At 39.7% G+C, this 27,697-nt stretch overlaps 3 protein-coding genes across 4 annotated transcripts in view; 1 reads left to right on the top strand and 2 right to left on the bottom strand.

Annotated features, from left to right (window-relative positions):
- Window positions 1-636: 636 nt before the first annotated feature.
- kdsr (3-ketodihydrosphingosine reductase) lies at window positions 637-7,333 on the bottom strand. Its single transcript, XM_063462646.1, has 10 exons — window positions 6,878-7,333; window positions 6,150-6,239; window positions 5,829-5,885; window positions 5,547-5,612; window positions 5,378-5,473; window positions 4,412-4,603; window positions 3,974-4,057; window positions 3,741-3,824; window positions 3,525-3,626; window positions 637-3,426 (listed from the first exon to the last, which is right to left on the bottom strand). Exons 1-10 carry the CDS (start codon window positions 7,064-7,066, stop codon window positions 3,307-3,309), a joined length of 1,080 nt encoding a protein of 359 aa, XP_063318716.1. The 5' UTR covers window positions 7,067-7,333; the 3' UTR covers window positions 637-3,306.
- Window positions 7,334-7,621: 288 nt separating this feature from the next.
- On the bottom strand, window positions 7,622-17,252 carry vps4b (vacuolar protein sorting 4 homolog B). Of its 2 annotated transcripts, XM_063462868.1 has the most exons (13): window positions 17,138-17,252; window positions 14,337-14,448; window positions 13,970-14,070; window positions 12,023-12,134; window positions 11,560-11,707; window positions 11,403-11,461; window positions 11,104-11,223; window positions 10,809-10,965; window positions 10,509-10,657; window positions 9,759-9,840; window positions 9,457-9,676; window positions 9,236-9,376; window positions 7,622-9,134 (listed from the first exon to the last, which is right to left on the bottom strand). In XM_063462868.1, exons 1-13 carry the CDS (start codon window positions 17,156-17,158, stop codon window positions 9,033-9,035), a joined length of 1,524 nt encoding a protein of 507 aa, XP_063318938.1. In that variant the 5' UTR covers window positions 17,159-17,252; the 3' UTR covers window positions 7,622-9,032. The 2 variants fall into 2 exon arrangements, with proteins under 2 accessions (XP_063318938.1, XP_063318940.1); XM_063462870.1 differs by lacking the exons at window positions 13,970-14,070; window positions 14,337-14,448; window positions 17,138-17,252 and adding an exon at window positions 13,027-13,277.
- Window positions 17,253-18,412: 1,160 nt separating this feature from the next.
- The window catches only part of LOC134617573 (laminin subunit alpha-3-like), a 58,761-nt gene continuing 49,476 nt past the window's right edge, over window positions 18,413-27,697 (top strand). Inside the window, exons 1-2 of the mRNA XM_063462863.1 lie at window positions 18,413-18,893; window positions 19,457-19,609. Coding sequence (XP_063318933.1) covers window positions 18,630-18,893; window positions 19,457-19,609 — 417 coding nt within the window. The 5' untranslated portion in view covers window positions 18,413-18,629. The remainder of the gene's footprint in view (window positions 18,894-19,456; window positions 19,610-27,697) is intronic.

Consider the following 27,697-nt stretch of genomic DNA (forward strand, 5'->3'; position numbering starts at 1 on the left):
GCTGCTCCAAGTGCACACCAAGAACTGCGCTCAAACCATTTATAGGCCATATTATTATTACTGCATACTGCGTCCTCGTTTTAAGGCAGATCACGTTACCCAGAAAATTATATAAACAAGAATATTTTTAAGATTTAGATATTTTTTATGATCGAAGACAGAAATCTTAAAAGATCACAGGGTTAGGGGCAGAGGACCACCCTGGCGAGGGATTGCTTTGATGTAGTCCAGCCACCCCCTTGTGGACTCACATTTAACCTTACAAGTGCAAAACTGATGCACCAGTCTACATTTTCCCTGTCTTCTTTAAACTTTTCTCATCTTTTTTAAAGCATCTCCCCTATTTGTCATCTACTTATTCTCCAACAGGTCTAACGAAGCATCTAAAGTCCTGCACTCTGCAAACCTGAGAGCTGCTGCTGCTTTGGGAAGTTCCCTTATGAAAAAATTAAATGTCATCCTCTAACAAACAGAATACTTAAAGTCCTCAGTCCTACACAAACCCTGCACTGTCAGAACTTCTGAACCTCGATCATGCTGAGATTAATTTAATTCCCCCCCCCCCATAAGGCAAGTTCAGTCAAATGTGTTTTGAAGCAATTTAAGAAGAGAAAACGACACCCAGGAGTAAAAGGATTTAGGTTTTCTTCACAGGTATTTATTTAGTTTATCATGTAAGAAAATAAGACAAAGAAATGTTCCACTCCTCACATTTTCTTTCAATGGCACACAAGGTGAAGGTGTTAAGCTTTTTTGGCAGAAAGAGTATAAAGCAAAGAAAACAGAAAAAAAGCGTGAAACCAAAGAGTGCAGTATGACTTTCATGTTCAAGACTTTTAAATCCATTGAGCATCTGACAATGACACCATTAAACGAGGGAAACTAGCGTGACTCTTACAGAACTTAAATCTTTACTGTATGTTTAAACATATTGTTAGCAGAGGCTTCATTTGCATAGCTTAAAGTTGTGTTAGTGAAAACAAAACTGCTTTTACGTGAGCTACATGTTCTATCCATCAATGTGTTGCTACCTCAAGGTAAAAAAAAAAAAGAAAAAAGAAAAACCTTCTTAAAGCAATAAATGTACATTTATGGAAAGCTCTCAAGTGCGGGACAGTACGCCTTTAACCAATATCAAATGAGAACATCATCAAACATGAGTCATCCATTCTCACTTTCATGTCTTGGATTTCAGTAAGGCTTCTTTTGTCATAGAAACACTAGAAATTGACCAAACACACACATACACACGCAAACACACAAAACCCCCCAAACAGTTGGCATTTCACACCAAATAAGTCACAAAAAAAATAAAATAAAAAAATCACCCAGTAAACCAATCATCCACTAACGTATGAAGTCACACGTTCTGCGGACGGGTCCACTCTCATAGCGTTCGCTTCATCAGTAGTCACGTCTTAAGGCTGTAGAATGGGCCACATGCTGCTCTCCAGCTTTTATAAACTAACACTAAGATCAAAAGAGCAGCGACATCAAAATAAACCACAAATAAATGTGCTGCGATCTCAAGAAATTGTCTTAACACATTTTGGCATTCAAATATTGGTGTATTTAAAAAATAATGTTCCTATGTTCTGATTTGTATCGCTTTGTTATAAAGTACATTCTCTCCGACTGGACCAAAGGAAGACTTGCGAGAGTCAACATTGTATTTTCTTCTTCCTTTTGCATTCAAAACAATAAGAAAGTCAGATGGTAACTAAGACTTGACAGAAATCAGAAGGGAATCTATATTTTGTAATCTAGAGTTTTGAAGTCCCAGCAGTGCACGACAGCGTCAGTGCATGTAAAAAACAAAAAACAACAACAACAACAACAAAAAAAGAGCATCATAGAGATGAGGGCTAACACTTCCACTCTTGTTCCTCCAAAAGTTTGGCCATTATATAAGATGACTCACCAGCGCCCTCACTAGACGTACAGAGACATGACTCGAACCAGCGAGTCCCGCCCATCTCTGAGTTACACCAACCTGACAGATTATGCATCTTCACTGGGGGTGGCTGAGAATGTGCACTGACACACAAAACTGCAAGTAAAAAATGATACGCTTCATGCTTCCTTTAGCAACTTATTAGTGTTTTTTTTTGTTTGTTTTTTTTAAATTAAACTGACAAGTGCACGAGTGAAACTTAAAATTATGTGCTGGTTTATTTGTTTGTGTATCCCCTCCCACCCTAATCTTACGACTTCATGGCTTCAACCCATAGTACCTGCTTTACTTTCTTCACTTAGCTGGAATGACGAGGAAAACGTTTTTGCTGTCTTTATTCCCGAGACAAAAACTTCGAATGGCTTTACTCTTTCCGGAGGTGGTCGGCTCAGTCACAGCAAACACACTTGCACATCACACGGTTTTCAGCGACAACGCTGCATGTAAAGTTTTGGAATATTATCACTATTATTAATAATAATGATAATAATATGTGGAGATTATTTTATGAATTATAGATTTAAAAAAATTAAAGACAAACATAAGCTCTCTCCTGCCCTTTGATATCACGGAAGAGTACTGTCGTATAATGTATGACCTCAGTTCACGCACAAACACAAACAAAAATATCCCGCAGCATAAACAAAACACTGTGGGTCACGACCGCGTTTAAACACAAAGGTTATTCAGTCAAAAAAGAGAGAGAGAAATAGAAAAAAAAGGGAGGGATCTTTGCCTGCAAAGACCTGAAGAATGTAAAAGGTGGGAAAGAAAGGGCTTATATAGTGAAAACTGTAAAAACTCTCTAAAAGATGGAATCTCTGATACATGCGGCACAATATGACGAAAAAGAGAGTAACAACTATTCTGTTTTCGCTATAGCCTCTGGTGGGGAAAAAAATAAAAAATTCAGGCCATATTTGGCACAACCGGTTAGACGGGCTGTTGCTTTTCTTCTCTGTGGGAACAAAAAAAAAAAAAAAAAAAAAAAAACTGAAGAAGGGAGGCCTAGATACTGGAAACCAGGATGTGAGATTTTTAGTCACCCCTCTTTCCTCTAAAGTAAGACTGCTTCCACAAAAAGAAGCAGGTGGACACATTAAACTGAAGTCACCAGGGGAAAAAATACATCTAAATGGCTATCAAGTCTGTGGAGTAGACACGTAAACATCTGCCACTTTCTTCCATTCCATCTGCTAAAGTTGACATCAGAAATGCTGACATGGCCTTTTGTTTTTTAACCCCACCCCCACCTACGGTTGTGCACTTGTACAGCTGGAGGAAGGGACTAGCTGGGAGGGCAGTGGGTAGAGGGTTGGGGGCATCGGGGTGAGGTGAAGGTAAGGCTGCAGTTACTCCCTCTTATTGGCCGCTTTTGACTGCTCCCTTTGAATCATGCAGCGGCGCACGATGCTGTCAAAGCTCCCCAGGTAAAAAAGTGCGATGGTCCGAAACAATCCCATGGTGACGATCTGTGCGGGAATTTCAAAATAAAAAGGTTAGGCTTAAAATTGCAGATCTGCTGAAGAGCGCTACCTCCTGCAATTTCATATCATGTACAGGGCTGTACCTGCTGGAGACCCTCTGTGATGGAGGTGACGGGTGACATTCCACAGGTGAGCGCTGATAGCATGTAACCATCTGGACCGACAGAGCTGTTGAAGTTCCCCTGCTGTGAGATGAACGAAAAACAAGCAGATACATTTGCCAAAGGAAAAAACAAACAAAATACAGAGCACACATCTCATTTTTAAACTGGGCGCTGAATGTGATCCGAGCTTCTTACCACTGCATCCCTGACAACGATTTTGGCCACTTGGTCTGGTTGACAAACTCCAGAGGTTTCAGAGATTAACTTGGTCTCCAGAGGCTGGGAGAGGAAAGCGGAGAAAGAGAGAGAGGGGTGGGGTAAGACCACGAGCATTTAAGCAGCAGTCTAAAATGTGAAAATAAAGGGAAAACACCTCCAAGAAAATTTACATAAAGAAACAGGAAGTATTTCTCTGTACTGTTGCATACCTTTGTCTTGTTCTCTTCAGCCAGTCCTGGAGTGTCAGTGTCAGGGGGGTATGCCACAGTCACGTAGATATTGTAGGGCTTTATCTGCAGAAGGAAAACAAAGCAATAACTGCCTTAGCAATTCCACTACTGAGACCATGACAACTAACTACATATGTTAACATTTCAACAGCTCTTTGACAAGCAATAAAAGTTAGCCTGAATGCTACCTGTATGTAGAAAAAGTATAATCATTACAGCACTGACGCTAGTGAAATGTCCTTTATCATCATCTTCACTCAAGCTGCAGACACACTGCAAGAGATATGCTTGTTGCATATGATGGCTGGGTGCTTGTGGACACTCCAGGCTCTGGCTGCTTAAGTAAACCTCTAATGCATTTACTCCCAGATCAAATGTCATCATCATGTATGTAGACCATTTTTGCAAAACACATACCTCCATCTGCAGCGACTCTGCAAGGCCTCGCAGGGCAAACTTAGATGGGGAGTAGGCAGTGTAACCAAACAGACCAATCTGGCCCGCCTGGGAGGAAACGAACATGATGCGGCCCATTCTTCGCTCCTTCATGGTGGTTATGACGGCTCGTGTTGGGTAAACGCTGCCCAGGTAGTTCACTTCCATCAATTTCTGGAAACGAAGGCTACATTAATACATACTATAACCAGAGTGTCCATGGTACATTACATAATTGTGGGCAGCTTCAGTCACTTTAAAACCTGAGCAGTTCACAGTGTCTTGATTCACAGCAGGCCAAAGGCCATAAATTTAGCCACTTCTTCAGAAATTCTGACAGTGACACGATTTCTTACCAAGTCACAAATCAAACCTTTTCTAATAAGAACTTAATGTATGACACTCATTTCAAAAGAGCCCATTCCTGCTTTGGTGCACATGTATTATGTCGACAGCCAATAATTTTAGGTAATTTTAAAGAAATTAATGCTCTCGATCAAACCTATTAAATTCTCTGCAGGTTTTTCCATTCATATAAGAAAGAATTGTGAAGCTTCCCAAAGAATATAATGGCCTTCCACCTCAGGTTATAAAAATCTATTTAATCATTTATTTACGGAGGATTTAATTTGCTCATTCATAAAATACATTTATGATTAGCAAATGCCCAGAAGTAACGAAAAAATACACTGAACAGTCCACATGTGTTTCACCTAACCAAAGGCCCATTATAATCAAGGAAAAACCATTCTCATGTGTGATTCAATTTGTAAGAAACAAAACAAAACAAAAAACACACCCCTGCAACACAGCTTTATTATTCTGATCTTTCACCCTGTTGTAATTATCAGCAATGAATAATTGTATACTTCTAAACAGTTTTTAGCACCACTATGAGAAGCTTAAAGTCCTTGGAACTTAAAGAATACAATGACTGCAGGTACTTACTTTAAAACGATCTACCTCCACTTCCTCAAACTTTCCAGAAACTGAAGTTCCAGCGCAGTTCACAAGCATATCAACGGGACCGAGCTTTTCTTGAGCCTGCACGACAGGAAAAAGTCACTGCTGTACTTCTTAATTATTAAAGCTATGTTCCATTAGAGGGTAACACTACCTGTTTTATCACGTTTTCCACTTGACTGTAATCACTGGAAACATCAACTGAGATGCAGAGCACCACCTAAATAAGGAAACCAAGATTTTAATAATGCAAAATGCAATCACTTTTCACAACCTACATATGCGGCGTTTTTAATGATTTATCTTCACTTTAATCATTTCTCTAAGCCTACACATCTGGAAAATGTGTGCAGGAAAGATTATGCATGTAGAAGATGCTTTTAATGAGTTCTTTAATAAGAGGCATCTTTTACTGAAATACATACTGAACCCATACCTGCTTGTCATTGATGGCAAATTTCTCCACTTCCTTCTTTGCCTGAAGCAACTTCTCCTACAGGAAAAATAAAATGCATGTTTACTGTTATACACACAAAAGCTTGCAAATATCATTATGAATGTCATGAACTCCACAACTAAATGAAAACATGTAATAATGCTTCTATGCGGGTCAACTCACGTGCACTTTTGCATGTGAGTGACATGGAACAAGTTCACCTTTAGAGTTTGACTGTGTTTAACAGAGGCGCTCGGACAACAAACAGCCTGTTGACGAGGCTACACGCGAAGGTAGAATCTGCTAAATGTTTGTGCTTACCTCGTCTCGCGCCACCAAAGTGATGAACGCTCCTTGCTTGTAGCACTCAATAGCAATGCATTTCCCAATCCCACTGGAGCCTCCTGTCACCTAAATCAAAGGTCAAACATAGGGTAAATGATAATGCAACTCAGACTGGGGCACAGGTTAACCTGGAAATGTTAATTATGTTACTCAAAAGGTAATGCAGCTTTAATAAAGTTAATCGTTTAAAAAGTCATTTTTGCTACTGTTTTAGCATTAGTGCATAATAAAATTATCCTAACCCCACAATGCTGTCTCTGAGAGTTCACTAGGTACATCAAGGTAAAGCAAACAATATTTACCTTTAGTGGCCTGCCTGCGAAGTATATCATTAACCAAGCTGAATTACCTGAAGTTAGTGGTTACTGCACTGGTTTTATTTCAGTGGATTATACTTTATCCAAGTATAAAACAGGTTGTGAAGTAAGATTGAAGCATTAATTAAAGCAATATTCCTTAGCTCATATGTGGGCGTGTCACGACAGACACCTGACTTTCGCAATAAACTCAGCTACTATTAAATTAAACGATGAAAAAGAAAAAAAAAGTTACGACTTCTTGTTGTCCTTAGGCCAAGTGCGAATACGCCACCTAACGTAAATATAAAGCTATGGCTAACCTTAAACTCAGCTAGGCTAACTTAAACCTGCAGGTATGAGTAGCCGTTAGCGACCGTTACCAGCCAGCTAAACCGTAACACTTACCACGACGTGGGCCCCGTTCAATTTCAGAGGCTTGGGACTAATGAGGGGCGATATCATATATAACAGCAACACAAAAGCAACGATGAAGGCAGCGACAACAAGCAGCATGATGAACGGAAGAAGGAGCCACCAGGAATTGATAAAAAGCCAATCTGTTATCGCTGAGCTGAACCCTTCTTCAGAGGACATGGGTGAAATCTGGCAATCGTTAGCTTGTTTGCTAACTAGCAGGCCAGCTTCTGGGGGTCCGATAAGAGAGCTACGAGGTAGGCGGCGGTGCTGAAAGAGGGGGGCGGCGAAATGCAAACCCCGGAGGAGGAGTTTTTTTTCCCCCCAGAGCTCGGTAGCAGGTCACAGACGTGTAACAACCAGGTTAAAGTGCAGCGGTGAATCTCGGCTCCCCCGTGACAAAGCGCAGTCTACATGAACCAAAACAAATCGAAGTGTTAGCGGACGCCGAACTGTGCTACGTGGTACTTGTAGTTCTAAAGCGTGCAGTTGCTCTCTGGAACCTGCAACGTTGGCTCATCGGGCTTGAACAGCAATTCCCATAATGCAACGCACCACCACTTTTATTCGTAGTATCCGTTTGAGCAATAGCTACACACCCAAATGAACTTGCAGTTTTTTTGACACACGCAGCTTTACATTCATCAGGTAGGCTGACTCTGTGACTTTTTTTTAAACTGGCAACAGCACAGTTGATCCATTACAGGAAAAAAGTAAACAGCTTCTCTTTGTTGCTTTACCTTTTATTTACACTGTGGAAATGAAAAACAGAAAATCATATGCACTGATAACCTCTTCACAAAGAAAAGGCTTGAGAGTTGGCTATATATATATTTATACATTTACAGTAAAATGAAGATATTCCCCATCAAAAGACAGTTTGCACTTCTGAAGGGAAACAGACTAAGGTTGTATATAGTCTCTAAAAGAACTTACACGAAATGTACAAGTAATATACATTTCTTAGCTGTAGTGACAATTCACTTGATACATTAGCAGTAGGACTAAGAAATTTAGAAATAAACCAATAGAAATAACCATTCAGTTGGAACAAAAAAGGCCCTTGCAACTTTTGTAGAAGGCACACGGTGCACACTGCCACTTATGGCTATTTAAAGTTCATGGTTGGAAATGCATTCTATGTTGTCAAGTACACAAGATTTCTCCGTCTGAGCCATCAGTGTGAGGCTTCAACATTTCACGTGGCTTATTAGCTGTGAGGTGCTAAAGCTGTCATAATATAAGGCTTAGTTTTTCGGTTGCTATTACAGATAATTAGTGAATCCTGTGGACAGAAATAAAAAATATGTACAACAGGTATTAAAAAAAAAACAAAAAAAACCTAAACAAACAAAAAAACCAAACAAAAGAAACAAGCTGTGAGACAAAGCAATTCAAAGCTAACAAGTTCTTGAGAAATGAAAGTAATGCTGGTCTGGCACCAATAGTGATCCACCCTAAAAGCCATGTTTATTTCAAATGAATAAACACAATCATAATTTGTGTTGAAAGTGGATAAACAATCCAAAACTGTCACAGAGGCTAATGAACTGCTCGTCCTGAGTATCTTTTTCTCTAAATTGTATCCACCACTGGGAGCCAATGACACCAACAATGCCACAAAATATTCTTTGAACTCATACATATGTTCCTCAAAGTACCACATAGCCTATAAAATGCTTGTTTCTTATTTAAAAAATAGAGACTAAGTCCTTTTCTTCTGAGGTGTACAAGAGAAAGTCTTTCCGTAAAATACATGATTTTGTTTTCAATCTTACTTAGAATAACTGCAGTTAGTTTCTCTAATTTGCATGAGTATTTTGCTCATCGAAAACTTTAATGAACAAGTTAAATTATCTTCCATAGTTGTGTTGATTCTTTAGTCAAGTCAGATGTAGGTGGGAAATCTTTAATCTTCTTTGGAAAATAGTGACTAACAAATAAAACCGAGTCTTGCACCCTTAGTGTGGTTATCAGACTGGCAAAACAATATAGTAATCTCACCCAGTTGACTAACCCTCGTGGTCATGTGAATGGTTAGGATGAGAAAGAAAGAGTGAGGAGGGGGAAAGGGACAAGAACAGTAAAGACACACAATTACAATTCCTTTGCTTTGGTTTCGCTTGGTTTGGCTCAATCACCCAACCTAGCCTTCCTGTCCAAAGTCCTCTGTGAACTTTTTCAGTTTCTCCAGGTCTTGTTCGTTAACTGTTGGCTTCGTGTTGGACAGAGACCTCAACATATCAGGCTGAAAACAGGGTGGGAAAAAGGAAAAGAAAAAATAAAGAAGATTTGAACATGTTCCAATGCGGAAATGTGTGGAAAAATTTGGGGTTTTAATATTCCTACCATGGATACCACAGGTTCCAACAGCTTCTCCCCAGGGACTTCCATCCATGTCATTTCAATTGCGTTTGGATCACCCGGTGAGCAAGGAGTCAGGAGGTCATCTATAGTAACTTTGGGGTCATCTCTTGATGGACCTCGTACCTTATTGAAATTAAATATTTAATTACAACATTCACAGCATGCTACAGTTTAGAATTAAACAGACATTTTGAAAGGCATACCCGTTTGAAGTGGGTTGCTGACTGGACCTTTCGAACAGGCTGCATTAGAGCGTCTCTGACAATAATGCTAATATCTGCTCCTGAGTATCCGTCTGTCTTCTTGCCCAGAGTGTTAAAGTCAGATTCGTTGAGACTGTTGGGGGTGGAGCCCAGATGGAGCTTGAACATGAAGGCGCGGGCGTGCTCTTCAGGCAGTGGGATATAGATCCTCTTCTCAAATCTGTGATGGTTTTATTTGACATCAGTGAGCACACAGGCGAATGACAGCAGAACAGCAACTATAAATGACTAATAATGATTACCTCCTTCTGATGGCTGAGTCTAGAGTCCACGGAATGTTTGTTGCACCGAGAACCAGGATGCCTTCGTTGTCATTTCCAACTCCTGTACAAAAACACAATCAGTGCAAATTAAATATGAGCTTCTCTTACTGTCAAACACCTACTAAAAATCTGCAATCCATAAGATTTCTATTACAGGCCAGCCAAAGAGCAAAGAAGTGGATGTTTAGATACTTCATAGGTTAGAGACATAACATCTGTGCAGCTGGATCAAACCAGCTGGAGTTTAAGTCCAGATTCAAAGCAGATTATGGAAAATTTGTACTAAATGACTTCTAAATTAGACCAGATTGAATTACACTGTTCATATTTCTGTGAACACGCTTTATGCAGTCATCCAGGATTAAGTGGAAACTTTAATATTTCTTAGTAATTACTCTTACCTAAAAGGTAACGTAGCTCTATTATTTATTTTAAGCTATAAAAGAGGGATGTATGGGGTATGATTTTCTTTCATTTTTAAGTTCAGTGTTCAGTAACCTAAATATTTTGAATGCTTATAAGTACCTTATAGTCATTCACCTGATTATAACAACAATTTACATACATTTGGTTATCCCATCATGGTGTCAGTAAAATTTTAAAATACAGAAAGATACTGAAATAGAAAAGTTACTTTACAGGCACAAATATTTCAACCTGAGTGACTTTTTACTGAAAGAAAACATTCATTTCTCCTATTATTTATACATAATTAGTAATCCCCCTTACCTTGCATCTGAACCAGAAACTCTGTCTTAATACGGCGAGCAGCTTCACTCTCATTCTCACTTCTGGACCCGCACAGCGAGTCAATCTCATCAATAAAGATGATAGAAGGTTTATGCTCTCTTGCGAGGCTGAAAAGGTTTTTCACCAACCTGGGAAGCAAAAGGAAAGCTTTTAAGGAAATGAAATGGCAGCCAGAGCTGGCTGCAGCATAGTTTTGTATATTATATTCCAATATTCCACATTATATGATAGAAAGTAAAATCATATGGTTAATTTGTGCTTCTGTGAATTGCTGCTCACTTTTCACTTTCTCCTAGCCACTTTGAGACGAGGTCCGATGAGGAGATTGAGAAGAAGGTTGAGTTGTTTGCCTCTGTGGCGACTGCTTTAGCCAGGTAAGACTTTCCAGTACCTGGAGGGCCAAACAGCAAGATGCCCCTCCATGGAGTTCGCTTTCCTGTCAGTCAAGCAAAGAGGTAATTTAATCTAAATTAGTATGACCACAACATCACTTACTACACTCTGACACACAAATATTTCTTCTATCATTTAAGAACCACACAGTGAAGTGGGTTTCTTATTCACAGAGATTTACCTGTGAAAAGGTGGGGGAATTTGATTGGAAGTATAACGGCTTCTTTCAGCGCCTCCTTGGCTCCTTCTAAACCAGCAACATCATTCCATTTAACATTTGGTTTCTCCATAACAATTGCACCTGGGAAAAGATAAACAGTACATTACTGATAAGCCTTATATTTAAACTAATAAACATGCAAAAATATACATACTGTACAGAGTGGTTTAACATAGAAGCATGCAACACCAGAAGGTTGAAGCCATCAGGTTTCAGTGGTCTTTATATTGATTTATAAAGATTTAAGAAATGTTACAAACCTGAGAGTTGATTTTGGAACTTCTTTTTCTCTGGATCATCACCCTCGTCACTTTCATTTCTGGAGACAAAAGCATATTTTATCTTGATTTTCCAATCATATGACATTAACAGCATCACATGAGCTGATTTGCTCTACTGCCCCGCCCAGTAACACACCCTTTGTCATCAGATTGCGACTCTTTGACAGGCTTAGCAGGGGCCTTATCTTTCTTCTTGAGATACTCTTTCAGCTTTTCTGCTCTGTCCAAGTATTCTGCACATTTTGCCCGGATGCTCTGTTTTGCTTTGTCACCCTGGGCTTCATCTGTCAGAAATCAGCACACACACACACACACACACACAATATACATTACAAAGCAAAACAAAAACAAAACGACAGAAATTATTGAGCAACCTTTTTGCTTTAAAACGAAACCCTTCTTTTAGTACTTTTAAAATTATACAACTATTAGCATTATTCTTACTATCAAAGTGTACAAAACGGCCCACGTTTTTTTTTTAAGTCACATGAAGTCATTTGTCATCTGACCCACAAAAACATACAGGTATCAATGACTATTATCAAACTATGATTTCTGTCATTATCACACATGTGCCATTGTGCTGCCTCATGCCTCACATTTCACCACATGAAGGAAGTACTGAACAGCAGCCTGGTATAGGCGTAAAGCCTCCTCGTAGTTCTGGGCTTTATCCTCCTGAGCCGCCTTGCTGGCAAGATCGATGGCTTTCTAAAATAACAAAGGACAATGTTAGTTCAGTTGAAACTCGTGGCTGTTCAAAAGAATAAAGAACACACAACCTACAAGTCATGTCTTTGGATTATGAGACACATATAGATAATCAAAATAAACATCAAGACAAGAAAAGGACAAGTACCAGCACATAAAGTTGGAACTTTAACTGAGTAAGGAAATAATGACAACAATATTAAAACAATCTACTTAATGTCCCCTAAAGCTCACGTTAGTAAATATACACAGTGGTCGTAATCTACCGTAAAGCTTCACCTGTGCAGCGAGGTGACGCCGCGCGCACACACACAAACACAGTCAAAGCTTTCTTTCACTTCCTTTTAGTGAGTTTATCTATAAAGAGCAACTTCAGCAGAATTTACACGTTCAGAGAACAACCCAGAATACCCCATTTTGCTCTTTAAATTTGATATCTTTTCTGAAGCCATTTAAAACTAGCTAGCAACGTTAAGCTGATTAGGTATCTTGTAGTCCAGTTGTTAGCAACTCACTAATATTATGAGGCTTCCGGCACAATTCAGCTGAAAAAAACAAAACAGAAACGAAAAAAACCCCCAAACCGAATCTTTATAATACACATGGACCAAAGTATCAGGTTTGAGTGGTCAGTATCTTACTTACTACAACACTGACGTCTTGTGGGATAAGCTAGCCAAGTATGCTAATTAGCAGCTAATGTTACTAATGTTGTGTTTTTTAACACCGATGGAAACGTTGAAACCAATCGCAAACCTTAAAAACTAGCCCCGAAGTGTTCCTTACTAGCACCTAGTATACTGTAGCCAATTTATTTCAACGTTTAAACAACTTTATGGCGTTTTTTTTTAGCTATTTTTTAGCCTCCTCTAGGGTTGGTCCCCCAACTTACCTGTAAATTGTTGTTGGCAGCCATAACGGCGGATCACTTGACCAGTAATCAAAGCGAACGTAACACCACCCGAGTAAATTATTTTTTAAAAACTCTACTTAAGAAATCAGCTACACGCGTAGACTGTAAACACGAAAACGAGGTTTCAAGCTGACTTCTTTTCGTGTTTTCGTATCTCTGAACGCTCCCTTCTCAGAGCCGAGGAGGATACTTCCGCATTGAAAAGTCGATACTCGCGTGCACGAAATGTAATGACGTCAAGACGTAGCCTCGATACAGTCATCGTAAACACAGGTCATAGATGCAATTCAGTAACTGCCACCATTCAATGCTGCCTTTTTTTCTAAAACAAAAAACTGCGCTTGTCCTAACTATTTCAGCCCGGTAATTCTCTCCATTATGGTCACTCCCAATGAAAATCTTAACATCTTCAGCTCAGCCTCCTGCCTTTTTGTCAATGACAACACTTCCAAACATACATCATAGCAGTTTTTATATTTCTCTGTAAACCTTCTCTGTTACTGTTATTGCTATCCTTGTCTTAAAAATCACTCTAATCTCCACCCTCTTCACACTGCCTGCACTCTCTTCTTCACCTCTCTTGAGCACTGTTTGTTGCTTTGAATGGCTGACCCAAGGTATTCGACTCTTCCTGACTTAACTTCCTCCACTCCTTGTATTTTAAGACTATAAAGTGAAGACTGGGTATGGATGAACTTTTTCACGTTTCTATAAATTTTGTGCTGCTGTCATGTGGTGTGTGTGTGTGTGTGTGGTTTGTCCTCTTTATATTATTATTATTATTATTATTATTTTTTACAACAAATAAATGTCACTTGAAGTTTTGAAGTGATAGGCAGGACTCTCACACTGCCCCACCCCACTAATTTTTTCATGATCCATTTGTAAAGGGAATATTTTGTGCTGTCATTTCTGTAATGACCTCTTTATTCACTAGGTACTCTTGTAGTTCTTCCGCTCTGTCCAAGTACTGTTTACATTTATCTCTTATCTTCTGGTTGCCATCTTTACCTTGAGGTTCACCTGAAAGAAGAAAACAACAATGAAACAATGGTTTCAGCAAACACGCAAAGATTTTCTCATCACACGTCACAACTAAAAAATGTGTCGGCCTAAAACTATGTAGCTGTTTATGTTTCAGCCAAATTCAGCCAAGAGTTGAGTGTATTCCTTCACTGATGTCCAAAAGTGCAGCTGCCTTCAGAGTGAAGGGACGGCGTATACTGTAATATTTCAGATAACAGTAGGGTGATATTAGCTGCGTGATATTAGCCACAATGGTGACGCACGTTTCAGAATGTGGAGAAAGTACTTGACAGCATGTTGGTAAGAGCGGATGGCCTCCTCATAGTTTCCAGCCTCGTCCTCCTCTGAGGCCTTCTGTGCTACGGCAATAGCTTTCTGAAACGACAGGACATGGATCAATAGTTCAGACCTTGTGTTTCTATTAAATCCACCAGCATAGTTCATTTATGAACCTTAAAAGGTCATAACACCAAAGTGTTCTATGAAGTATCCTGATGTTTCACTATCTGAAGTCAGAAACATGGATTATGAAGGAACACTAACAATAATAAAAACATTGAGGCTTTGAGCTAGTGCATAAACTGGGCAGTTCCAAAGCTGAGTAAATGGAAAGGAAAATATAATTAAATTCTGATACTTTTAAATGTGAAAATCCAAAAAAGTTCATGGCTTTTAAAGATGAAATAACTGTATCTACCCATCTTATTTTAAATTTGGTAATCAATATGCATGCATTCTCTTCTGACTAACTGAGAAACTGTAATTTGTCAGTGTGTTCTCTTAACCTGTGCTGGGTATTAACCATTTATGAAGTAATGAACCATCAGGTTCACACTGCAGATAGACACCCTGAGAGCTCCCTCCATAACCTTGGTCTGAATTTTCTATTGGAATGAACTTCCGTGCATTATTATCATTCTGTAGCTGGAAATGTTTCTTGAATTTATAGAAGTGTTTTCAATTTTGTGTTTCCTGTTCAAAACTGCCAGTGAAACTCAGTCAAGACTGTTGCTGTTATCTGACAATCCCTTAAAGAAATCTCATAAATACAATGTGACTGTACTGTCTTTCATCTATGTGAACAGACCGAACCTTACAATGTAAAACTATGTGGAAAATTAGCAGAGGCTATTGTGTGCCATCCACCTCTAGCTACCCATTCATGTATTATGAAAAGCAATATACACTCAATGGACACTTTATTAAGTACACCTTGCTAGTAAAGGGTTGGACCTCCTTTTGCCTCCATAGCTGTTCTTATTCTTCATGGCATGGATTCAACGAGGTGCTGGAAACATTCCTCTGAGACTTTGGTTCATAATAACGGGATTGTGTCACACAGTTACTGCAGATTTGTCAGCTGCATATCTATGATTCAAATTGGCCATTCCACCCTACCCTAAAGGTGCACTACTGGATTAAGGTCTGGTGACTGTGCAGGCCATTTAAGTACAGAGAAGTCATTTTCATGTTCAAGAAACCAGTTTGAAACGATCTGAGCTTTGTGACAAAGTGCATTATTCTGTGGACATAAAGGGATTGACATGGTCAGCAGCAATGCTGGTGCTTAAACGATGCTCAGTTGATACAAAGTGTTGTAGAAACATATCACACACCATTATATCACCATTACCAGCCAGAACTGTTGATACAAGGAAGGACAGATCCATACTTTCATTTTATTTATACCAAATTCTGACCCTACCACCTGAATGGCAGAGGACACGGATACTCAGACTGGGAAACATTTTTCCAATCTTCTTTTGTCCAGTTATGGTGAACACATGAGAATTAGTATCAGTTTTCCTGTTCTTAGCTGACGGGGGTAGAACCTGGTGTTGTCTTCTACTGGTGTAGCCCATTTGCTTCAAGGTTGGACATGTCTTGTGTGTTCAGAGAGGCTCTTCTGCGTACCTTGGCTGTAACAAGTGCTCATTTGGATTACTGTTGCTGTCCTATCTATGAAAAGCAGTCTGGCCATCAACAAGGTGTTTTTTTTTTCCTGTGTGGTAAATCCCACTAAATACTCTGGCCAACGAGTCTGCCTCCAACATCTACGCCATGTTCAGAGTTGTGTAAATCACATTTCTTCCTCATTCTGATGCCCAGTTTGAACACTGCTGTGTCAAAAGGTGATATCAGATGCTTTTATGTGTTATGCATTTTCTTGTATTGTTAAATAGACTACAGTCAACAAGATTTGTCAGGTGGTTATATATAAAATAAAGAAATTACCTGTTTTGTAAGTATCTCTATGAGTCTGCTTTATTGTACATATGTTATCATATATTTTAAAATAGCAGTGACTAAAAGAGTCTTTACAGAACCATTATATTTGTTGTCATCTCTGCTGCCCTCTTGAGCAGCTCACTCTTAAACATGACTTTTTAGTGTCAGTGAGACTATTTATAAAGGATATATAAAAGTCACTTTGCCAATAAACTGATTGCAGCTTCTACCTCTTGACAGAAATGTTGGTTGTGGCTCAGAATGATTTCACGAGAGACAGATTTGACATTTGTTCCACAGATTATAAACCAACACGTCATTTACGACCGTTTTAATACGGGCTATCATTTTGTTTTGCTCAACACTGCCCCTAAATGCACTGGGTTGCTGCCGTGTGACTGGCTGATACGAGCAATTGAGCAGATTTATCTAATGAAGTGGCCGGTGAGGGTATTTACTGCCTTCATCAGATTTACCAAACAGGAGAAAAATACATTATTAAAACTAGTTAGTTCACTGATTATAATTAACCCTGACTAAAACACCTCGTTACTTCTTTCACGAACTGCCTCTGAATCTGCGGCGCTCATGTCAACCCTATTTTGGGGGCAGTGATGCAGTTAGCTCTGGAAGTGACCTAATGAGGCACACAAATAGAGAACTTAGAAAACAAAGCACGGATCAAAAAGTATCAACAAAGTCAACCGTGTCAAAACGAAACCTGCAAAACTGCAAACATGAAACACTCTCTGTGATTTCCCTCCAGTATGAGAAGAAGCTGCAAACACGTAAGAAACACGACGTTTTCCAGCCTTAAAGTTTTTTTTTAACCTACCTGTAGATTTGTTGGCTCCATGAGGAGTCCCGTACGAATTAAAGAAGCAAAACAGATTCAACACCCGAAACTCTGTTTCGTTTACTCGGCAATGCCAGAAGTTCCTGTTTGCTTATCACCGCCTTAGCATTGTGACACACGCGTCTAACAAAGTAGCCTTGCTAGTCAGCCAGTCAGAAGGAATGGGAACGATGCGGGACACCCCTCCTGTCACTGAGTCACTGTACTTAATTGTTGTTGTGCTGGTTAAAGTCAATACGTGTTGCTGAATCACAGAATCATTGTCCAGCAGCATGAAAAAGCTGGTTCAAAATTTTATTATCTGCTTTCACTGAAAATACTTTAGGGGCGGCCTCACACATAAAAGAAAGTAAATAAAAGTCAGATAAAAAAAGATTTAGATGCAACTCGGTTGCAGTAGTTAAAAAAGGCACATAAATCTGGACGTTCGCATGTGCGAATACGCACTAAAATCCCCTTCTCTGATGCCACATGTGATATATGCTCCACTAGAGGTCGCCCCAAGATCACCGTGCAAGCGTCAATAAGTTCGAGTCATACTGTATAAAAGTTTGTATACGGTCATTGTGAACTCCTAGGGGGGCACTTCGTAGGTTTAGAGCGCGCCAGATTCTGCTGTTCTATATTCACGCGAAAACTATACAAATAAAACATGATATGAGGTTCCGAGTGTAGGCTTAATGTTTTCACAGACAGTTTTTTTTTCTATAAACAGACGTATTATTCAATGATCAGTCGTAATTCAATTTTTCCCTTTTTATACCACACTTCAGAATCCAAAATATTGGATTGTACCCCGCATTATTTAACGAGACAATAACATTAACTGGTGGAAAATGAGATTTAGTGGTCAGCACACTTCACGCTAGCTAAGGGTTGCTACAAAAAATATAGTATATTAATTCCCTGGTTGTCGGCGCTCCACCTGCAGCAGCTCTATTCTCCACCAGCTGGGACCGCCCCACGCTTAGGTCTGAATCTTTCATGTGTTTGGAGATGTTTTGGTTTAAAAGCTCCTAGAAGTCTCACAACAGGGTCACACACAGTGACGTTACACTGTTAAATCCTTTTAAAAAAAGTTTTACACCGAAAAAGGAAAGAAAAAAAAGGGACAAAAGATGAGCTTCTGGTGAATTCTGTGACGGCAGACCTTTGGCCCCACTCAGCGGACCAGCGTCGAGCTCAGACCATCGACCTGACACCTGATAGCTCCAGTGTGCCGCACCGTCTGGTTCAGAGCACGCAGTGCTGTCTGCGTTGAGTTTGGTGACATGCGATGGAAAGAGATTACACCTCCAAGCAGCAGAAGATCCACTTAAAAGCGTCGTTTTGGGATTAACAGACGCGTGAACCCGCTAAAAGAGAGCCCCCACGCGTAACTCGTAGCTCATTAGCGCATTTCATGGAGATCCTTAGATGACAAGACACGCTGCGGGTTGCGCTCAGCAACACGGATCTGTAATTTTGGAACATGGCGAGAGGGATGAGAGGAGCTCATCTCCTCTTTGGATTTTTTATTCTTGGGTTGACGCTTTTCAGGGACGCGGACGGACAACAAACTTTTAATGACTTAACAGGTTTCAGTTTGAATCCACCATACTTTAACCTCGCACAGGGCTCCGGGATCTCCGCTACAGCAACCTGCGGACAGGATGAGGCTGGCACACCGAGATATGATTTATACTGTAAACTAGTCGGAGGGCCTACAAATGGACTTCTTACTCAAAATATACAGGTAAGGAAATAAGCGTTCGTGCATGCGTAAAAGGATGAGGACGTGGTGATTACATTGTAATGTGGGAACTCCTGTAACTAGCGATCCACTCGTCCTTTTAATGGCCCAGTCCAATGCTCCTATTTGTGAGTACTACCAGGAACCCCTCCGGGAACCGTGACAATTAACTGCCCGCCCTGACCAAGTTGCACAACTGCCAGAAATAGTTTTACACCATTGTAGTTGAGTTCCACATTTTCTAAAGGAAATGCCCTTTCAACAGGGGTCTTATTTCCGCAGGAGATCTCCCAGGGCAATAAGGCTTTTATAGCCCTATAATACTATAAAATGTACAGTTTAATAAGAGCGTTCCCAAGCTTTTTCGAGTCAAGAATTTCATTAATCTACATTAAAGATATCATACTTATATGTTTTTTTGTCGTTGTTGTTATTTTGTTTGTTGTTTCGTTGGTTTTTGTTTTTTTAACTTTTGGCAGTACAGGTAAGTCTTTTGCAAGCACCTCCACCATTATTAAACATGTCTGCTAATTGTTTCTGAATACTAACAACCTGATACCTTTTAGGGTCAGTTTTGTGACTACTGCAACTCCGTTGACCCAAACAAAGCCCACCCTGTGACCAATGCCATTGACGGGACTGAACGGTGGTGGCAGAGCCCTCCTCTCTCCAGGGGGATTGTCTACAATGAGGTGAATGTTACCCTGGACCTTGGACAGGTGAGATTATCATAACTTACACTACACATGAACAGATGTCTCCTGGCTGATACCAGCTGTGTGAATAATGATAGCTCAGTGGTGTCAGTAAAACATAGCACCTGAATGTTACAAGGGGAGAAGAGGAACATTTATGTCTTCCTTTGCCATTGCTTTGTGGCTGTGAAATAAGTTATTCCATTTGTGTGAGGTGACAGAGCACCTTTGCTGGTGTGAAATGGGAAGTCTGTTATATTCTTGTACCACTTTATGTCTTTTTGTTATTGGTCTTTGCTTTGTTTTTGCTGCTGCTGATTTATTTTCGATATGCCGGCAAGAAATCCTTTTTTTTTTAAACTGCTCTTTTTTCCCTTCATAAGTATTCCAAAGGTGTAACATGATTATGTTTTCAGTGTGAGCTTCATCACCTCAGCTAGCAGTAATCATGTGAATAATGTGCTGCAGTTGGACTCTTGCCAGGAATCAGATTCACGCCCCTTTAGCTGGAGAGTATGCTTCCATCCTGAGCTGTGTGTCTCTGGCAGGAGTTTGGCTAACGGCCCATAAAACAGCACCTCACGCTCAATTATCCACTGTGAGGAAAGAGAGGAATGCTGTCTCTGGATTAGGGATCAGGAGAATGTAAAATCGAATAGGAGAAGTTCAGGTGGAGGCGTGGACCTCTTACGTGATCAGGGTTTTGACTAGCTTTGGAGAAGACTTCAAAAAAATAAATGAGAGAGAGGAGCAAAAGTGCTCCCCTCCACACGTGTTGCATCTTTGGCTCCCAGTGGGCACTGTGTCAGACAATGGGTGTGGGCTTTTCTGTCTCTGTTTTTAGACAGACTGAGCTGAGCAAAGCTCCTGCATGGTTAAATATAGTCCAAGCTTCCAAGAGGATGGACACATGCAGGGCTTTTAGAGATGTCTGCCTTTAATACGTGGTAATGCTCAGTTTATTTGGGAGCAGGGAAAGCAGTATTATTGCATTATAGGGTTCTAGAAGAGTGTTGCTAGATCTCGGACTGTAACTCAACCAAACAAAACCCTGCCTTCCTTCAATACAACACAATCTTAACTACATATGCACACACAACACACCCGTTTCACCTATCTCACAGTTTTTTCTTTTTTTTTTATCTCAGTATAAGAAGTGCAACTTCAACAGCACGCTTAAGTTTTACGACATGATAAAGAAATGCTGCTCTATTTAATGAAAGAAATCTGTCAGCACGACTCTTTGGGCTTAAATTGTTCAAAAATAAATGTGTAAAATTACAGAAAAAAGTTCTGGTAGGTCGTTGCCCAGACTGTAAATATAAACCAGAAAAATTTTGTTTCTTTATTTGACCGTGGACACATTGTGAAAAACAACAACAAAAAACCCCAAAACTTACATTACTATTGTAGATACTGAAATAAACAAGAACTTTTCTTTTACTTCATTACTTTTTGTAGTATGAAAGACTGTGGGGGAGGGCTTCATCAGTAGGACGAGCTGTAAAATGTATGAAAATGCAGTTAAAAGTCCAAAATGTATGCCTTTCTTTATATTTTCCAAAGATGTCCAGTTGGCTGGGCCGATTCTGGTCCCTGAGCCTTATGTTTAACACCCTTGCTCTAGAATACCAAATCAATTACCTGACCAGGTTACTTACATTCATATATGTGATGTTTGGGGTGTGCTTTATTTACCCTATTGCTGTGTTTCATGGCTTTCTTCCACCATACAAACATAAGCCTGTGCATCATCCAGAAAAGTGCTCTAAGCTGCCGTGTTCTTTGAGTGTTCTGTGTAAAACTTTAATAGCTTTGTAGATTCTTTTTAAATCCATAGGATCAATTGTGTATACAGTGAAATATGTGGGCTAAACTGAGCTGAAAGGGTGCTGTGGTTTCTTTCAAGAGCAACGCAGGTGGCTGTACAGCTCTTAGGAGAGATATTAGATAAAGGTACACTTGATGTTTATGTTAGAATAATGAGGTTCAAAGAGGGGGGCTCTTTTGACAGAGCTGTTTCCGGTCTGTCTCTTTCAAAGACGACCGTTTGAAGCATGGCTTGCCAAGTTTGAAGCTAGACTAAACTGATATAAAGTGACCTGAACGGTTGCTATGATAAATTACACCAGTATCCTGCTGCCTTGGCTTTAATGGCAGTGTGGTTCTGTTGGATACTCTGTCAGTTGGACTAAAATTTAAAGTTTTTATTTTTGCTAACTTATCTAGATTTTTTTATTTGGCTGGAACATGTGTCATCACTGCAAGAAGCAGTCAGGGCATAACTGGGCATTTTCATTTATTGTACTAATAACAGTCTCAGAAACAAAGATTCGGACAGCAAGCGTTTTTTTTTTTTTATATGTAACAATCCAAAGGAACTCGTTATTAGCTGTTTGATAACAGAGTCAAGTCAAAGATTCCTGTGGTGTTGATTCATGGCAAGAGGGGGGAGGCTATATTCAATATCCCGCATACAGAGGAGTCACATCTATACATACAGCAATGTGCAAAAGTTTTGAGCTTCCCCTTATTTATTTATATTTTTCTTACCTGTGTTGCAATTTTTTTATTATTATTATTTTTAGCAATAGTGTTTCAGGCCTTCTGATGGGCTCTCAAAGGTTTTCTTTGAAATCTCGTCCACTCATTTTAAATTCAGTCATTGTTCCTGACTCTTTTCAAAAGAATGTGTTTTGTTTGTTTGTTAAACTGCCTATCGCTGATCTATGAATCATTCAACCATAAAAAAGGCACCTAACTCAAGGGATGAACCAGTGTTGTGTCTACACATAGCAGATAACTTAGCAAAAGGACAGTTTTAAATTGTATTGTATTTCCTTTTGTTACTGTATAAATTGTGTGTCACAAAAACACACAATTTATAATCTACTATCAACAGTAGATGGATTGTGGCTGTCAAGAAGCCACAGGGAAACAGGGAAAAAAAGATATGTCAAATTACAGAAGAACTGAACTGTAAAACAATGGCGACAGGCCTGATGAATCAAAATTTGATTTGAATTTGATTCAAATCATCGTCAGTGTGAGAGGTACAAAGTGAGCATATACAACCATTTGTAAAACCCAAGCTCTGTCATGTTTTGGATCTGCATTTGGGTGTTGGGATCTTATCAGAACTGATGGAAATATTTTGAACCACCATGCAATGCCATCTGGAAAACATCGGATTGATAACAACTTAATTTTTTAGCGTGAAAACTGATCCCAAACATACATTAAAAGCAAAGTGGTTTGTTAGTTGTTTTATATGTATAAAACTGGTTAACTTGAGCAGTAGGCTAATAAGATTTTGGTTATAGTTTTTGTTAAAAACAATTACAAAAAAAGTCCTGGTGTTTAGGACTGATGGACGGTCAACTTAGGCAAAAAAAAGTTTTTTTTGTTTTAACAGCTCCATTGTTGATAATATGTTCTGTGGCCTTTTGCTCCCCTGACCCACAAAAACAGCATCCTCTCCAAGTTCCTCAACTTAACAAAGCAAACACTTCCACAGAGAGGAGCAAGGCTGCGTCTCCATTCATGTAGCAAGTTGGTGCGGAGAGGAAGAGCAAAAATGGGAATGGCTTGCAGGCAAGTCGAGATGAATTTGCATAATATGTAATATGACATTTTTTAAAATAAATTAAATGACTTTTTAGAGTTTAACCATTGCCAGGATTGGGACATTGAAATCCCGGGGATTTATTGTCTTATTACTGAATGAGATTATCCCTGGAAAAATGAATATTGCCTATGCCATCAACAGGAAGCTGACGTTTTTGGTTTACAATAAAAGTCTTGACAGTTATGGATTGTCCTGATATTTGAGTTTTGTCTCAAGACTTTTGTCGCTGCATGGGCATTTCTTTGTATTAAGCCAACTTTTTTTCTCACTTTCTTTACTAAGATCTCTTTTGTATGTTGTATCCCCTCACAGTAATGATTTTAGAGATGTTGGGAAGAGAAACAAGAACTAAGGAACAAAGTTTCTAATGAGAATGTGGAGGTGCAGCATTTACACATCGTGATAAAAGATTACTGATACACCCGTGTTTCTTGGTCCTGACCTCTTACTGCCATTGTACACTTTAAAAATCTCTTTCGATTTTTCACCTTTGTTTTTCAAAAACTCTGGCATGCGTATTTATGACATTATTTATTTTTCGGAATAAGTGACTGTGATGTTTTATCGCTGTATTGGCCTTGGGTGAGGTCTGTGCTGTTTAACTGCCGTTCTGGTTTATGTGGCGCTGTAATCAGGTCACCATATAGTTTGCTTGGGTTGATGATTAAAACTGACTTACAAACTAATCTGAGTCTAACAGACAAAACCAAGACTGAATATTTGGAAACACAATGTGTTTTACCTTTTACCAGTTCTCAGGCAAACATTTGCTAAAACTTTGCACCGCTTTCGTTAACGGCCATAGAGGTCAAATGCTTCTTGTAGCAGGATCGCTTTCTAAATTGCCTGCAGCTAAGCAATCTACACTGCACAGGCCCCCTGTCTCAGACAGGCCAAGGCAAGCTGCTCCCTGTTTTTGTGACTTCTTGGCTTTTTGACCTATGACCCATGACAAATCCTACCTTCAATCAGGAAACGACCACAGTGATCTTCAGTTACTCCCCCTAAACACCTTAATATGATGTTTGGCATCACTTCTTTACTTACTTGTTTAGGAAATTGCTTAGAGTGAATAACTTGGACTATACATAGGCATGTGCAGGTTGCACAGATACACATTTTGTGTTGTGCATTTTTATTTTAGCACATTTTGTCAGAAACATACTTATTATGAATTGATGACTGCAAAAAGTAGCTTCTCTTCCTAGAACCTTTTTCCTTGTGAACCTATTTACAGGGCACAGTAAGTAAGCCATTGTTCCTCTAAATATTTATGCCATGTATCAGGCTACCAGTCACTCCTTTTTTCTGGGGAATGTATTTTAGGAGCCCTGACCACATGTGCTTATCTGCCTGAGTGAACCCAGAGTAGACCATGTGAGGCAAACATTATAGGCCTTGCAGCAGTCTGTCTGATGAGAGTGAGCTGCTTCTCATTGGTAGAAGTCAGGCAGTGACTGAGTGAATATTGGATCCTAGTAGTTTAAATTAGGTTCTGATTAATTGCGTGTTTTGTTTCATTCTTTTTTAGCTTTGAGGCATTTCTTAAGTCGTCTGGTGTTTATCATATTTAAATAGCCCTTAAATAGCCTCTGATTGCAGAATGTCTTGTTATTTGTGATTTGAAGGTTATTAATTTAGAAGGCTTTGGTAGTGTGCACACTGAGACCTTTCACTTTTTAGAAGATGTGAATAAGTTCAAGACCTACGATTTAGCTTTGTAACAAAGTGTTAAGAGAGTGACTCAGGTTAATGCAATGTTTTTGGTTCTGTCTATAATTCAGCAATCGTCAAGAGATAAAGCTTCCAAGAACTCAATTTTGGAGACATTCCCCTGGAACCTAATCCTCTTTCTCGGGGGTTCACCTCCCACAAAAGTTGGTTTGAATGTTTTATTTGCAGCCGTCGCCCCCTTTTGTGTTAGAATCCTTCTAGGCGGTATTGTGTGACATCCTTTCTGTGCTCTCAGACTCTCACAAAAGTTTGGCCCTTTTTAAGCCTTGCTGAAAGTGACCTGGCCTTGTCTTTTCACAAGATAAATGGCTAGAAATAGAGAGGTGGTGTAATTTGGTGGTGAGAAAAGAGAAAACACATAGCATAGAAGTTATATCTGAAAACATTTAATTTTCCTGGCTTGTTGAGCACCCTTGATGCCGTTTAATCTAATAAACATTAATGTACAACCATGCATGATGCTTGCTTGTGTGCATGGATGACCTTCTGGGTCCAGATTCAGTTTGCATGGCTGCACTGCATCTCTTGAAACCATGTTAGAAGCGGATTTGTACTTTGTATAGGCTGTAATCCTAATTGAAGCTGTGATTTGCCTATGTAATCCTGAACAGTCAAAGAAGTGAGTAAATTGCTGTAGAAGAACTGCCTATCTGTGCTTTGTAATAAATATTTCTTCATACTGTATAGTTGGCTCACCCCTGAGACAACATTGGCTGTTACATATCCCGTTTGCTTCGGTGACGATGGAGGTGATGTAAGTGCCTGTCTTTAGCTGGGCTGCCCGAGGCGCCAGGCCAACCCAGCAGATATTTACAACTACACTAACAGTCACACTGCGCTAGTTAGCATTAGCAGAGTGCATCACGGGTGACTGTTGGACAGCAGCTCCTCTTAAATCTGGAGCTGTGATGTGGAAAAGCTTGTGGGGGTTAACGTGGGATCTGTTCACCTTTTCAAGGGCCACGCCACCAGTTTGTACATAGTGATGTTATTCAGTGGTCACAGGTTTACTGACGCAGGCATTGATGCAATGGGAAGTTTCCTAGACCCATTTGACAGGGCTGTTTCATGAATAGCTCACCCATATATACACCCATGTATACTGCAGCACAATGCTGCAACATAGCAGCAGACTTTTACACATCACTACTAAAGCACTGTGTTCCATAAATATTTTTTTTTAGTTTTTTTGCTTAGATTCCAATTTTTGCAATCAGATTCTATCACTTGGTTATTAGATCGCTGATTTCTTCACATTACAGCCAGTTTTGAATTTGCATTGCTTTTAAAACATCCTCCAATAAATAACTACTGTCACACTGGACCCCCTTTTGCCTTCCGAGCTGCCTTAATTCTTTGTGGCACTGAGTCAACAAGGTGCTGGAAACATTCCTCAGAGATTTTGATCCATATTAAAATCGCACAGTTACATCCATGATGCGACTCTCCTGTTCCACCACATCCCAGAAGTGTTCTTTTGAATTTAGATCTGGTGGTTATGGAAGCCATTTGAGTACAGTAAACTCATGCTCAAGGAACCCGATTTAGATTATTTGAGCTTTGTGACATGGTGTGTTATCCTGCTGGAAGCAACAATCAAAAGATGGGTACACTGTGGATATAAAAGGATGTACATGGTCAGTAATTAGGTAGGCTGTCTTTAAATGAAGCTCAAGTGGTTATTTTCTTGGCAAAGTGTGCCTAGAAAATAACACGCCCACCATTACACCACCATCACCAGCCTGCATCTTTAATACCATTCAGGATGGATCCATACTTTCATGTTGTTTCTGACCCTGCCAGTAGAAATTTGAGTTCATTAGACCAGACAACTTTCTTCCAATCTTCTTTTGTCCAACTTTGTTGCTCTTGTGTGAATTGTAGACACGGTTTCCTGTGGCACTTGTTGTGGTAGTGTTATCACCCAACACTTCAATGTTCAACTAGTTGTGCTTTCAGAGATGCTCTTCTGCTCATCTTGGTTGTAACAAGTGGTTATACAAGTTACCGTTGCCTTCCTATAAGCTCAAAGCAGTCTGGCAATTCTCCTCGAATATCTAACATCAACAAGGCATTTTCAACTATGCCTACATGGCTAAATGCACTGAGTTGCTCCCATGTGATTGACTACTTATGTATTTAAGTGAAGAAGCAGTTGAACAGATTTACCTAATAAAGTGGCGACTGAGTGCATAATGTTCAAAGCAGAAGTAGAAATGTACGGCATTATTACCAGAAATACTTCTCGTGCAATTTTTAGCCAACTGCTCGTCGTCACCATATAACTTCTGTCATGGAGACAGAGAAAAACATACCAGACTACCCCCTTCTCCTTCCACAGCCCACCTGTTGCACACAGACAAACAGTTGTACACTGCATTGTTACAGACTGGAGTGCAACTGCTCCATCCCCACTGCACTACAGCGTGTCCTGTCTGGCACGGGTGATCCACTGTAACAGAAGCTGATGCCTCCCCTCCTTTAAATTGCATTCTTCTGATTTTATATCAGATTTTCAGGCGCTCACTGTCAGGATTGTGCTCTCAATCTAGATTTAGTTTTTTTTGGTTGTACCCTTTGGTTGGACTTTGGGATCATGATGTTCAATATTGCTAGCAGTATTGCTAGCTTATGTTTCATTTCCTACCTGTTTAACATTAAAATAAAATAAAATAAAAGACATGGAAATGTTTGACACAACATTTTGATGATTGAGGAAGCTGTGAGAAAACCCTAACCAGTTCATTTTA

Source organism: Pelmatolapia mariae, linkage group LG18 (assembly GCF_036321145.2).
Source record: "Pelmatolapia mariae isolate MD_Pm_ZW linkage group LG18, Pm_UMD_F_2, whole genome shotgun sequence".
Taxonomy (NCBI): Eukaryota; Metazoa; Chordata; class Actinopteri; order Cichliformes; family Cichlidae; genus Pelmatolapia; species Pelmatolapia mariae.